The sequence below is a fragment of the Saccopteryx leptura genome, chromosome 7 (assembly GCF_036850995.1).
Source record: "Saccopteryx leptura isolate mSacLep1 chromosome 7, mSacLep1_pri_phased_curated, whole genome shotgun sequence".
Taxonomy (NCBI): domain Eukaryota; kingdom Metazoa; phylum Chordata; class Mammalia; order Chiroptera; family Emballonuridae; genus Saccopteryx; species Saccopteryx leptura.
The window spans coordinates 54,875,101-54,887,629 of record NC_089509.1 but is presented as its reverse complement, the minus strand read 5'-3'; the positions used below and the strand labels follow the sequence as shown (position 1 = coordinate 54,887,629).

Here is a 12,529-nt window from a genome sequence, read left to right as displayed (position 1 = left end):
TTATTATCTTGTGTGATAGGTCCCAGGATAATATAAGTATTTAACCCTCTGAGTAGTACAAATGTTCATCTATGTTCTCATCAAAGGGTTAACAAAAAACTCACTACTCAAAGGGTTAAGTATCACTGGGGCACAAGAGAGGCACCTAAACAAGCCTTGGGATTAAAAAGACAGACAAGCCTCACCAGGCAGTGGCGCAGTGGATAGAGCATTGGACTGGGATGCTGAGGACTCAGGTTCGAGACCCTGAGGTCACCAGCTTGAGCTCAGGCTCATCTGGTTTGAGCAAAGCTCACCAGCATAGACCCAAGGTCACTGGCTTGAGTAAGGGGTTACTCGGTCTGCTGAAGGCCCGCGGTCAAGGCACATATGAGAAAGCAATCAATGAATAACTAAGGTGTCGCAATGAAAAACTGATGATTGATGCTTCTCATCTCTCTCTGTTCCTGTCTGTCTGTCCCTATCTATCCCTCTCTCTGACTCTCTCTCTCTCTCTCTGTAAAAAAAAAAAAAAAAAAAAACCAAGCTGAGACTTGGCACATAATGCATGCTTACAGAAATAATCCTCATGTGAATAAACCTAAAATGTAGTGAGGTTAGAGCACACAGTTTGAGGGAGAGAACAGCAAAAGATGATGCTGATAATTAGGCCAGGATCAAGTCAGGGAGGTTCTTAAAGGCCACAAACAGGAATTTGTACTTTATTCTGAGGCCACTGAGAAGACTTTGAAGGCTTTTAGAAAGAGACTAATATGCTCAGATTTAAGTTTCAGAAAAGTCAGCTTGGCTTGTATGTGGGAAGTAGAAAGAAGCAACAGGAAAAGTCAAGAGATCACTTTGTCAGTGATAGGACACTAAGCAGTGATGATGGTGGCCTGGGGCGGATTCTTGGCAGTGGAGATAAATGCAAGTAGATAAATTCAGAAAGGATTTGGTTTAGAAGTTAGAATTGGAAGGACATGGGGAATAGTGATATTCAGAGATACAGAAAACACAAGAATAAATAATACAGTGTGTCCATAAAGTCATGGTGCACTTTTGACCGGTCACAGGAAAGCAACAAAAGACGATAGAAATGTGAAATCTGTACCAAATAAAAGGAACACTATCCCAGTTTCATACCTATTCAGTGCAGTTTGATGTGGGCTCACGCACAGATTTTTTTAGGGCTCCTTAGGTAGCTATCCCGTATAGCCTCTACAGACTTATCACTGACTGATAGCCTACCAGAACGGGGTTTCTCCACCAAACTGCCGGTTTCCATCAACTGCTTATCCCACCGAGTAATGTTATTCCTATGTGGTGGTGCTTCGTTATAAATGCGCCGATATTCACATTGCACTTTAGTCACGAATTCGAATTCAGCGAGCCACAGAACACACTGAACTTTCCTCTGTACCATCCACATCTTGACTGGCATGGCCGTGGGCTGCTCCGCTGTATACACGGAGCATGTTACGTCATCATCTGTGCATGCGTACATGCTGCCACATCATCCTACAGAAACTGGGAGGGTTTTCCTTTTATTTGGTGCAGATTTCACATTTCTATCGTCTTTTGTTGCTTTCCTGTGACCGGTCAAAAGTGCACCACGACTTTTCAGACACACTATTTTGGGCAGAGGGAAGTGGATACTGAGTTTGATGCGCCATAATACAGTTTACAGACTGGTATGAGCTGCAGATATATAAATGTGGGTATCGTCAGCATAGATATTCTAGTGGAAGCAATGAGAACATATTTATTGAGTTCCAGTTACTTCTTGAGAACCTGATATTGAGAGTGCTGAGTTGGACACCAGAGACACCATGCTGAATAAGACAGGATGAGGCCCAGAGAGAAACTGTTACAAACAGCAGTATATAAAAGTCAGGGAGATGAAGGGAAGTCAATAAAGAAATTTAAGAAAAAAATCACTGGAAAAGAAAAACAAAAGAGTAAAATGTTGCTGAAATTAAAAGAGACTTTCTGGAATGGGAAAGTCAGCAATGCCTAATGCTTCCTAGTGAAATAAAGTGAAATCTGGAAAGTACCTACTGGCTTTTGCAACAAGAAGGGCATGGTTTTGATGGCAAAGCTCTCTCAGTGGAATGGTGGGGAAGGCTGGCCGGGTGGTTTGAGTGAACAGGAGATGAGCTAGTGAAGATAGAGTGCAGACAACTCTTTCAATAAATCTTAGTGTAAAAAGTAATAATATCTGGATGCCTGACCAGGCAGTGGCGCAGTGGAAAGAGCGTCGGATTGGGATGCAGAGGACCCAGGTTTGAGACCCTGAGGTCACCAACTTGAGCGTGGGCTCATCTGGTTTGAGCAAAGCTCACCATCTTGGACCCAAGGTCGCTGGCTCGAGTAAGGGGTTACTCGGTCTGCTGAAGGCCCGCGGTCAAGGCACATGTGAGAGAGCAGTCAATGAACAACTAAGGAGTCACAACGAAAAACTAATGATCGATGCTTCTCATCTCTCTCTGTCCCTGTCTGTCTGTCCCTATCTATCCCTCTCTCTGACTCTTTCTCTGTCTCTGTTAAAAAAAGAAAAAGAAAAAATAATAATAATATCTGGAGAGGAACAGGAATAGGGCCATGGAAAGGTGTCTCCCTGACTCTCCCTACTGTTCCCAAGATGGGGGGAGCTGGGAAAGCTGATGGGAAAGAACTGCCGGAGAGGGGCGTGTGCAGAATCCAGGGCAGAGGGGAATAATCAAGAGAAGCATCCCCGAGGGAGAGGGAAACAGAGCACATGCAGAACTGGCCTGTCCCATGGCACATGTGACTTTAGTAGGCAGGTAGCTGTGCTGACTTCTCTCTACTCAGGAGAGGAGGGTAGGAGGCAAGATAGTCTGCTGAGAGTAGGTGTGAGGATGGAGGTGCAAGGAGAGTGGAGGTTTAGTTCAGCTTCTGGTGAGAACAAGGACTGCTGAGCAGAGAAACAGGAAGAATTGCTGAGCACGGAGAAGCAGCTCAGCTCAGGCTGGTGATCACAGGCCCTTCTACATATACGTGAGATGAGAAAATGAATGTCGCCTTAGCCGTTTAGCTTTAGGACCCCCCCCCCCCAAAAAAAAAAGCTAAGAGATAAGGCAATGGAGACAGCAGTAGGCGTCTGTGATGTAATGATAGCCAAGAAAGACTATGGTTACAAGACTAGCTGGAGGAGGACGAGGACTGTAGACTTCAACCTCCCAGGGAAGTTTCTAATGAGGGGAGGAGAAAGAAATTCACCACTAGCTGCCTATACTTTTTATTTGGTTATTGCTTGACATCAATAAAGAATAGCTTCTACTGTGGGCTTCGAATGCCTGTAACAGGTCCTGGTCCTTAGCATTTTAACATACTGTGGCTTTGCTTCCTTCGAAGCTGTCTCATTATTTAATACTTGTTATGATTATTTCAAATCGTGATGACTGATGTGTGAAGTACAAACCTTGTAAAATCTTGCTAATAATGAATTTAAGTTTTTCAACTAATAGTTTCTTCAGATGAAATAATAGTGTTATTTGTGATGACAATTTTCTTCTTTTTTTTAAGAATGTTTTGGGTTGTAGTGGGGCTACCTGCATTTTCCTAGGAGGACTCCATGTTTTGGGGAAGGTACTGATGATTTCAAAGCTTTCCAATCTCGGCACATGCCACAAGAGGCGTGTGAGATAATCTGCTGGGGTGCAGACAGAAAACATTTTATTTTCTGCTTGTACTCCAGTGTTATTTGTGTTCATTTCTGCTTAAAGTTACTCTTATTTAATATATGCATTGATACTGGTGTCCACATATGGACAGTGGTGGATTCTTAAGTGTCCTGGAGGATGAGTGAGAATTTTACAATCTGAGAAGACATCAGTATCCTGGGACATGTGGCCATTGATATGTGTCTGGGTCATGCAGATTTATAAATTTATTATCTAGTTTTAATTAGCTTAATACACACAAAATGCACACAGATCTCTTAAATAGGTTTCTGCCAAGAAGCTATAGTTTGACGTTAATACTAACAGTAGAAGCCTAAGGAAGCCACAGGACAATGTGGGAGCTGCTGTTTTCTCCTGTTCCTGGTCATGAGCACATCCTTGACCACATGGAAAGGCAAAAACTGGGATGTGCTAATGGGATCTGATGAGACAACCAAAAAATTTTAAATTATCAAGAGTACAATAAGAAATATGAATTCATATTTACTATGGTTAAGGCTGAACCTTGCCTCAAGCATGTTTGTGCCTGGAATGGTCACTTAATGATTATATAAAGATATGATGATTAGTTAACCATCTAAAAAATACTATTTCACCATTACCTCATCCTTAAACATTTCTACTTTTTTGCATTTTATAATGTTCATAACCTATTGCTATAGTATATAAAGTACTATCTATTACATACAACATAGGTAAAGTACATTATATAATAAAGTATCTATATATTTTTTTACTTATTTGAAGGTATAAGCTGAAAGATGTTTAATTAAGAGGGTTTTCTACAAAAAAATGTGGATACCACTGGTCTAATTTGTCATCTGTCTCTAATATCTTTTAAACATATATATGGACCAGAAATGATGTGGAATCCCTTCTATATCTGCCACACTACAGCTCTGCAGAGACTCTGCACAGAGGGGACCAGCCCGTCCTCTCACTCATAGCTAAGGGCACGGAGCCTGTCTGTCTCCAAACCTCATGCACCCAGCTGGCCATGGCACGTTACCTTCTGTTTCTCTCTGTCAGTCATGGTTTGCTTGGAGCTTTCTATAAGATGGAAAAGTGCTTCATGCTTCTTGGTACTCACCATTAGTTTCTTCTTGGCCTAGATTAAAAATATATACAGAAAAACAAACAATAAACCCCCCCAAAATAACAACAAAAAGGCAGAAACTGATAGCGAAAGAATTACTCTTATGTTCTGGAACAAATCAATGTTCATGTACTAACATGAATTATTGTGTATTCTTAGTTCTTCATTTCTGCCCTCACCTCAAAATCTGCCGAAAGTATCACAACAGCTAATGTTTTGCACTGAGCACCACTGTATATTTTTTCTTTAGAGTGGGAACACTCAAAAGGGTTATATATTTTGCTAAATCATCAAAGTTTTGCAAGCCTCCAAAACAATATTCTAGCTAGCATGATGGAAAGAGATGGCTTTGCCATGAAAAAAGAATAATATAACAAACATGGAACACAGTCTGCATTATTCTTTTAAGTCAACCTGGACCACAACTGAGGTTTTTTTAAAGACGCTTTCTTAAAACTTGCAACAATGGGGAAACTTTGCTATCTGATGACCAGAGCCGAGAGCTGGGCTCTTGCCGGCGTCTTGAACATGCCCTGCATTTGTGGGAAAGGTGTGGGCGTGGGGAGAGTTGGGAAGACAGAAACATTCACAGTCCCTCTAGTCTGTTGCTGCCACAAACCTCAGAGTAGGTTATGGCACAGGCGAACATTTTCTATTCTCTACAGTTCCAATCAGGGAGGAGGTGACACTCCACAGACAAGATAAAGGGAATTCGATTTGAATTGAATTCAGCCTGTTTGAGAAACTGGGTTGATTGAAAGACTATATGGATTTCCACCTCAAAGTTGCAAGACCTATGAAACCAGATAATGAAGGAAAAAGCTCAGGGCTCTCAGAATCAAAGGCAAAGGTTTTTGAAAGTCTCTAAATATATGAAGCCTCTACGAGAGGGAATTCAAGGAGCAAGAGGCTGCTGGACCCGTTTCCTCCCCCTTCCACTGACACATGCCCACAGGTAAGAGGGAGCGTGAGGCGAGAGCTTTGGTCCTTGAAAGCTTTCCCTGTGTCGCCAGGACATTCTGCACTTGGTTACCGACATGCTGAATCCCTTGAATTGTCACTGGGGAGTGCAAATTATTATAGCTCAAGAATTTTTTGTTCTCTATTTTCTCTATCACTCTCCATAAAAAAAATAAAATCATTTTTATTGGGAAAATTAGTTGGTGGAAACTGGGAAATAACAAAAGATGCTTTCTGTTCTTGAAAGCAATTACAGCTGCTGAGCATGTTTCTCTCTTTGGGGCCACGATAACTGGGTTTCCCATGAAAGCTGAATATTTAGAGAATGGGTTCTTAAAAACAAGTTCTATTTGAGAAAGCTTATAAAATGAAGAGCAAAACTAAAAACAAGTGACTGGATGCTGTTTATGAGACTTTTAAATAGGTATTGTAAATGTGATTCTCAGGAGCCTACTTTCTGGGTATAGAAACTCAGGTATCTCAAATATTTCTTGTTCACGTCTTTGATCTCAACTAGTCAATTTCAGCAAGAGCTTCAGCAGCACGGCCGGCCCGGGCTGCCTGTTTCTGCCTGTTTCTGAGGGGGTCGCTGATAATTTACATATGGGGGTGGCTGTCTACTTGGGAAGGTTCTCTTTGGGGTCTGATACTTTGGCGATAAATAAGGAGAATTTCAACTTCTGGAGCACAAGTTCTTTTACAGAGGGTCCTGAGGTTTTCTTGGCAGATTCTTTCTCTGGTCCTTTCTACTCAAAATGAATTCCTCCTAAACCGATTATCCTCAAGAAATCTCTTATATTTCTGAGCTCCATCTACTCTTCTCTCTGCTTAAGAATCACTCACTATTTCCTACACATAGGTTACCTATCAACTAAATGTAAAATTACTTGGAAACAAGAACTATGTCTAATACAGCGTGGTATACAAGAAGTGGACCGTACATACTTGTGATATCAAACATACATGCATTTCCTTTTACATATTGCTACCCACCCCTCATGGTGCTCCTCTCACAGTGAGAAAGAGCTTACAAATGCCCTTACACAAATCACAAAACTGAGACTCAGATAGTATTTGCCACTTGCCCTAAGTTACAAATTATACAGTGAGGCAGTCAGTGTAGTGAAATGATTAAGAGTAGTGATCTTAGAACACTTGTAGAACTTGTAGAACTCCTTGGTTCAAGCATTAAGTAGCTTTGTGTCCTTAGGCAAACTATTTACCTCTCTGTATCTCAGTTTCCTCATCCATCTTTAAAATGGCGCACAGTGCAACATGACATACCACCTTGGGTTGCTGTGATGATTGAATATTTAGTACATAGTTCTTGGTATACAATAACTGATATATAAGTGTTGGCTATAAATAACAACACTGGTTGAGCCCTGCCCTGCCCTTCCACTGGCTGAGTTTAAAGATATATCTATATAATAACTCAGGTGAGGGAGCATCCTTCTCCAGTTAGCACTTAGAAATACTAACACTAAAACACATTATCACAATTATGCAAAAACAAAAAACTTCAATTCTATAAACTGAGTTTAAACAAAAGATTTGTGTTACTCACTTTAATTTGTTGATTCCAGTTGCTAATGAAAAGATTTGCTGTCTTTTCAACTTCGTTATCAAGCTATTGAAGAGAAACAAAGAAAAACTTTTTTTTTTGTTTTTGTCTTCTTTTGAGTCATAGTGCTGACCTATCAGTTGTAGCCCAATCACTATCACAATTCACAGAAATTTCAAAATCTTAAAGTGGACATATTTCCTGAGAAAAGTAGCCAGACTATCTTTCCCCCTGTCAGGAACCTCTTGACAGAATTGAGACTGAATGAATTTAGTCAAATAATTATTTCTAATAAATAGCTACCTGAAAACAGCATAAATGTGTTCACTGTGTGTGGAGGAAGTGGAGGGGCTGGCACACTTTAGTGTCACATCCAGTCCCATCACTTTCTCCTCAGTCTCATTCCATGCAGCCCAAACTTGACCGCCAAGAGAATCGGCATAAGTCCTAGCAGTGCTACTCTTAGTGTCTCCTGGCCTCTGAAGTGAGTATGTTTTCAACTTCAAAGAGATTTAATTCTTAATCATAGTTAACTTTTTTTTTCTACTTTAAACAGCCAATGAGACAGAAGTAGTAATAATGAAACTGTTTTGAGGCAACCCACCAAAGAGGTCAAACTTGTTTAGACTTTTTTCAAACTTTTTTCCTGGACCACTGGCCTTTCCCCCATTCCCACAGATCAGCCATCATTCAACCACTTGGAGACTTAGCAATATGTACTTTTATTTTCTCCAATTGATTAAATTTGGACTATGTGCTTTACTGTAATAAATACAATACAAATAACTTTATGCCATTTTTTTCTCTATGCATGTGGCTGAAGTGTGGAATGAGTTGTTATTTTTTTTTAATTCTAATCTTTTATCTTTTGTGTGAGAGTGGGAGGGGAGGTGGAGGTGCAGCAGGGAGGGGCCACGCTGAAAGGACGATTACAAACTGGAACAGCATTGGGCGGCTCATTGCATTAATTATTTAAGGCGTTATGATGATAATCATAGCAGTGTGATTAGTTTATGGTAAGTGCTAAGGAAATGCTAGTAAGGATCATATTTTAATGTGGTATAAAATATTTATAAATTAATAAAATATAGATTTGTGTTTGGATTTTATTAAGTTGGTTTGCAAAGATAGATCATTATATTGATTTGTACTCATTACTGTAATTTACCCATCATCCTATCCCTCAGTAGACCATCCATTCTCGTAAAAACACATGCATGTTCACACATACATCAATTCCATTTCCTGACTGAGTCTAATGAGTTTGAATAATATCATTTTTCTTCCCTCAAGGTTTTTACAAATCCCCTCATTCTGCTGACTTACTACCTTTCAGCCCTGCTTTGTCTGGCTGTGATCACTTGAAACTCCCATTAGCCTCTACCCCTTCCCTTCACAAGGATCCACTACTACTATTGATTGCTTCAGAATTTCTTCCTTTTTTCTTCTTTCTTAAGTGAGAAATGGGGAGGCAGAGAGACAGACTCCTGCATGTATCCCTCCCAGGATCCACCTGGCAAGCCCCCTAGTGGGCAAAGCTCTGCCTATCTGGGGCAGGTGCTCTGCTGCTTGGCAACCAAGCTATTTTAGCACCTGAGGCAAGGTCATGGAGATATCTTCAGAGCCCGTGGCCAACTCACTCCAATGGAGCCATGGCTACAGGAAGGGAAGAGAGGGATTGAGAGAGAATAGAGAAAGGGGTGGGTGGAGAAGCAGATGGTCACTTCTCCTCTGTGCCCTGACCAGGAGACATTCACACGCCTGGAACATTCACACGCCAGGCCGATGCTCACTGAGCTAGCCAGGGCCCAGAACTTCTTACCTGCACTTGGTCTTGACATAGTGACAATGACCTACACCTATCAGAACTAAGAAACTTTTATTAAACACCCCTTATGTTGCCTGAAAATAAATTTGAAAGTGATTAACAAATGTATGACACACAAATAAAAAGAAAAATGAAGCTGTTTGGGCAGGTAAGGTTCACAAAGAGTCTAGAGAATTTGCTATACAGAAGGTGCTCCTGAAAGAATTGTTTAGTGATTTTTCTTCAATTTGCAGGCTGTTGGAGGATTTACACCTATTGTTGCCTTTATCTAATCCCAAGCTCATAAGCATAGAGCAGCATTTTTTTTAAATGTGCTTACAATTGTCTTATTTATAAAAAATATATATCTATTTATTGAAAAATAATGGAAGTACAAAGAAGTATAAAAATGAAATAAAAATAACTCTAATTCCACTATCTAGAGATAATTCATATTAGCCTCAGGGGGTTCTTTCTTTGCATATATACATATATTTATTTTATAAAATTGAGGTCATATTGATCATTTTTTTATCCTGCTTTTTTACTTAACACTATATAATGCCTGAATAGGCACTGGTGCAGTGTATAGGGTGTCTGTTGGGGATACTGAGGACCCAGGTTCAAAATCCTGAGGTCGCTAGCTTGAGCATGGGATCATAGACATGACCCCATGGTCGCTGGCTTGAGCAAAGGGTCACTGGCTCAGCTGGAGCCTCTCAGTCAAGGTACATTTGAGAAAGCAATCAATGAACAACTAAAGTGCCTTAACTATGAGTGGATGTTTTTAATCTCTCTCCCTTCATGTCTGTCTATCCCTGTCTCTGTCTTTCTTTCTCTTGCTAAAAACACCAGCATATAGTAAAAAAATAAAAACTCATGTCATTAAATTCTTCTCTAAGGTCTTTAATGGTTGCCTAGTATTTCATTACTTGAATTTATCATAATTTAATTTTGAATGATGAAGTCATTTCTAGTTTTTCAGTATTACAAAAAATATTTAAACAAACATCTTTATACATAATTTTTGAGTGTGTGTGTGTGTGTGTGTGACAGATTTCTGAAACCTAGTATCATTTTTAGAGCACTTTTTATTTGTTGAGCCAAAGATAGAATTCTTGCTCGAACACGGGAGAAAGAAAGATTGTGACTCACTGATTTCCTCTTCTTATCATGTACACTCAGGACTTGATGAGTTGGTTTTATTGCTTCTAACTCAATTGCTTTGCCAAGTTTCCTGGAAATAGAATGTAAGAGATACAGAAATATAGTATTAGGATTTATATCTACTCTCCAAATTATTTTCTGGGGAAATAAAATGGTGTGTTATGGCAAGTTTGAAGTGGAGTATGGTAGCACATCCACATTAAATATTTACCACTCCCTTTGGGGTTGGAGCAAGGCTGGGAGGGAGCACTCACTGGTGCAGGTCTGCTGCAGACTTCATGCCCTCTGAGACCCAGGCCCAGGCACTGATGACATAGCTGCGGACAAAAACATGGGGCACAAGTGGGCATCATTTTCCCAGGAAGTCTGACTTATTGCATTCAGCAATTGCATTCATATCCCTAATCTTATTTCAATTTCTCCATGCGATTAAATGCTGTCAACATATCTATCTGGACTATAATTACAGAAACTGCTATTTTCCAGTCAGTTTACTGTGATTTTCATTTTCTATTTCATGTCTGTAGAAAATCAGTGAAATCAAGTAGCCAAGGCTGAGAAAGCACTTAGAACAGCCAAGAGACAGTATGCTGGGGGCAGAGGGCCCTTAAAGACCATCTTTTCAGGCTCCTCATTTCATGGATAATAAACTGAGGCTCAGAGAAATTCAATGACAGAGGATTCCAGAGCCCTGATCATGTCCTGCATGCTGCACTCGGGTTGGGGTTCAGATTCTGTTCCCTGTGGCTTTTAGGACAACAGCTCAGATATTTTGTGGTCTTGTGAACAGTATCTCAGCCTAACAAAAGGATGACAACGCCCTGTGCTTAGCAGTCAAGAGGGAAGACTAGGTAGTGTGGTACTAACTGCAGCCTTCAAAAGTCAGGACAATAAGGCCAAGTACATCAGTAACGTCGGGTACAGAGGCCTGCGTGGACCTCAATGGAGGGGGAGGGGACAGATGGCTGCCCTTCCTGAAATCAGGATGGTGTAGAGATTTTGACTCCAGATGACTCAGGTTGCACCCTGTAATCAGTCAGATAATGGGAAAACTAGGTCAAAGGATGCCAGATTTACTGCATAGCCAAAGCCAGGCACCAAACCAGGCACAAGAGAGCACCTACTGTATTCTCCCAATTATAGGAAATTCCAGAAAAGACAAAATGACCCTATATAATGACAGCAAGCAGATCAGTAGTTGCTTGGTACTAAGTTGTGGGGAGGGCTGCAAACAGTCATGAGGAATCTTCTGCGTGATGCAAATGTCTGTGTTGATTTTGGTGGTAGCTGCACAGTGTATATGTATTCAAAACTGACCAAACCATATGCTTCAAATGGATGATTATTGCCTGTAAATTAAACCTCGACAGAGTTGATTTTTTTAAAAAAAAGGAAGCTAGGCACACTTTGGGGAAGAGAAGGAGCTGGGCAACAGAGCAGGAAGCCGAGGGTACTCGCCTCAGAGTCTGTGTCTGAATTCATCCCTTTGTTTCTGTGTGATCTTGGAGGGGGTCACTTGATTTCCCGGACCCTCACTTAATAGGACTTTTAAAATAGAAATAATCTGGATTATTTATACCAGTACCTAACACAGATTTGGGTACAGATAAAAGCACAATTAATGTATATTATTAAATATTATTGGGCCAATCATGGCTAACCAAACATTCTGGACATGCTGCTCTCTAGGAGTACCATGAGGGGTGCCTGGGATGCAACGCAATAAGGCATACACCCTCTTTAGGAGGGAATTAGAATCAAAATCATAATGAACACTCATGGGGCACTTCTTGTATTGTCTTATGTAACAGTCAAAACAATTATGTGAGATAGGCTTTATTTCCATTTTAAATTGATACTGATAGGTAAGATAAATTTTTCTAACTCACTTACCTGGTAAGTGGTAGAAGTTGAACATAAACCCTGGAACTCTAAATAAAGTCTATCTCTGCTCAACCACTGTGCTATACAGACTCCTTTGTAGTCCACTAAAATATTATTCTAAAAATCAAGCTAAAAGTCGAACAATTTCAGCCCTGGCCGGTTGGCTCAGCGGTAGAGCATCAGCCTGACGTGCGGGGGATCCGGGTTCGATTCCCGGCCAGGGCACATAGGAGAAGCACCCATTTGCTTCTCCACCCCCGCCCCCCCCCCTCCTTCCTCTCTGTCTCTCTCTTCCCCTCCTGCAGCCAAGGCTCCATTGGAGCAAAGATGGCCCGGGCGCTGGGGATGGCTCCTTGGCCTCTGCCCCA

General features: G+C 40.9%; 1 protein-coding gene across 1 annotated transcript in view; it reads right to left on the bottom strand.

Moving 5' to 3' along the window:
• Positions 1 to 12,529, bottom strand: part of NOSTRIN (nitric oxide synthase trafficking) — a 100,261-nt gene that overhangs the window by 21,482 nt on the left and 66,250 nt on the right. The window contains exons 4-7 of the mRNA XM_066346495.1: positions 10,532 to 10,594; positions 10,266 to 10,347; positions 7,307 to 7,369; positions 4,693 to 4,791 (exon numbers count right to left, since the gene is read on the bottom strand). Coding sequence (XP_066202592.1) covers positions 4,693 to 4,791; positions 7,307 to 7,369; positions 10,266 to 10,347; positions 10,532 to 10,594 — 307 coding nt within the window. The remainder of the gene's footprint in view (positions 1 to 4,692; positions 4,792 to 7,306; positions 7,370 to 10,265; positions 10,348 to 10,531; positions 10,595 to 12,529) is intronic.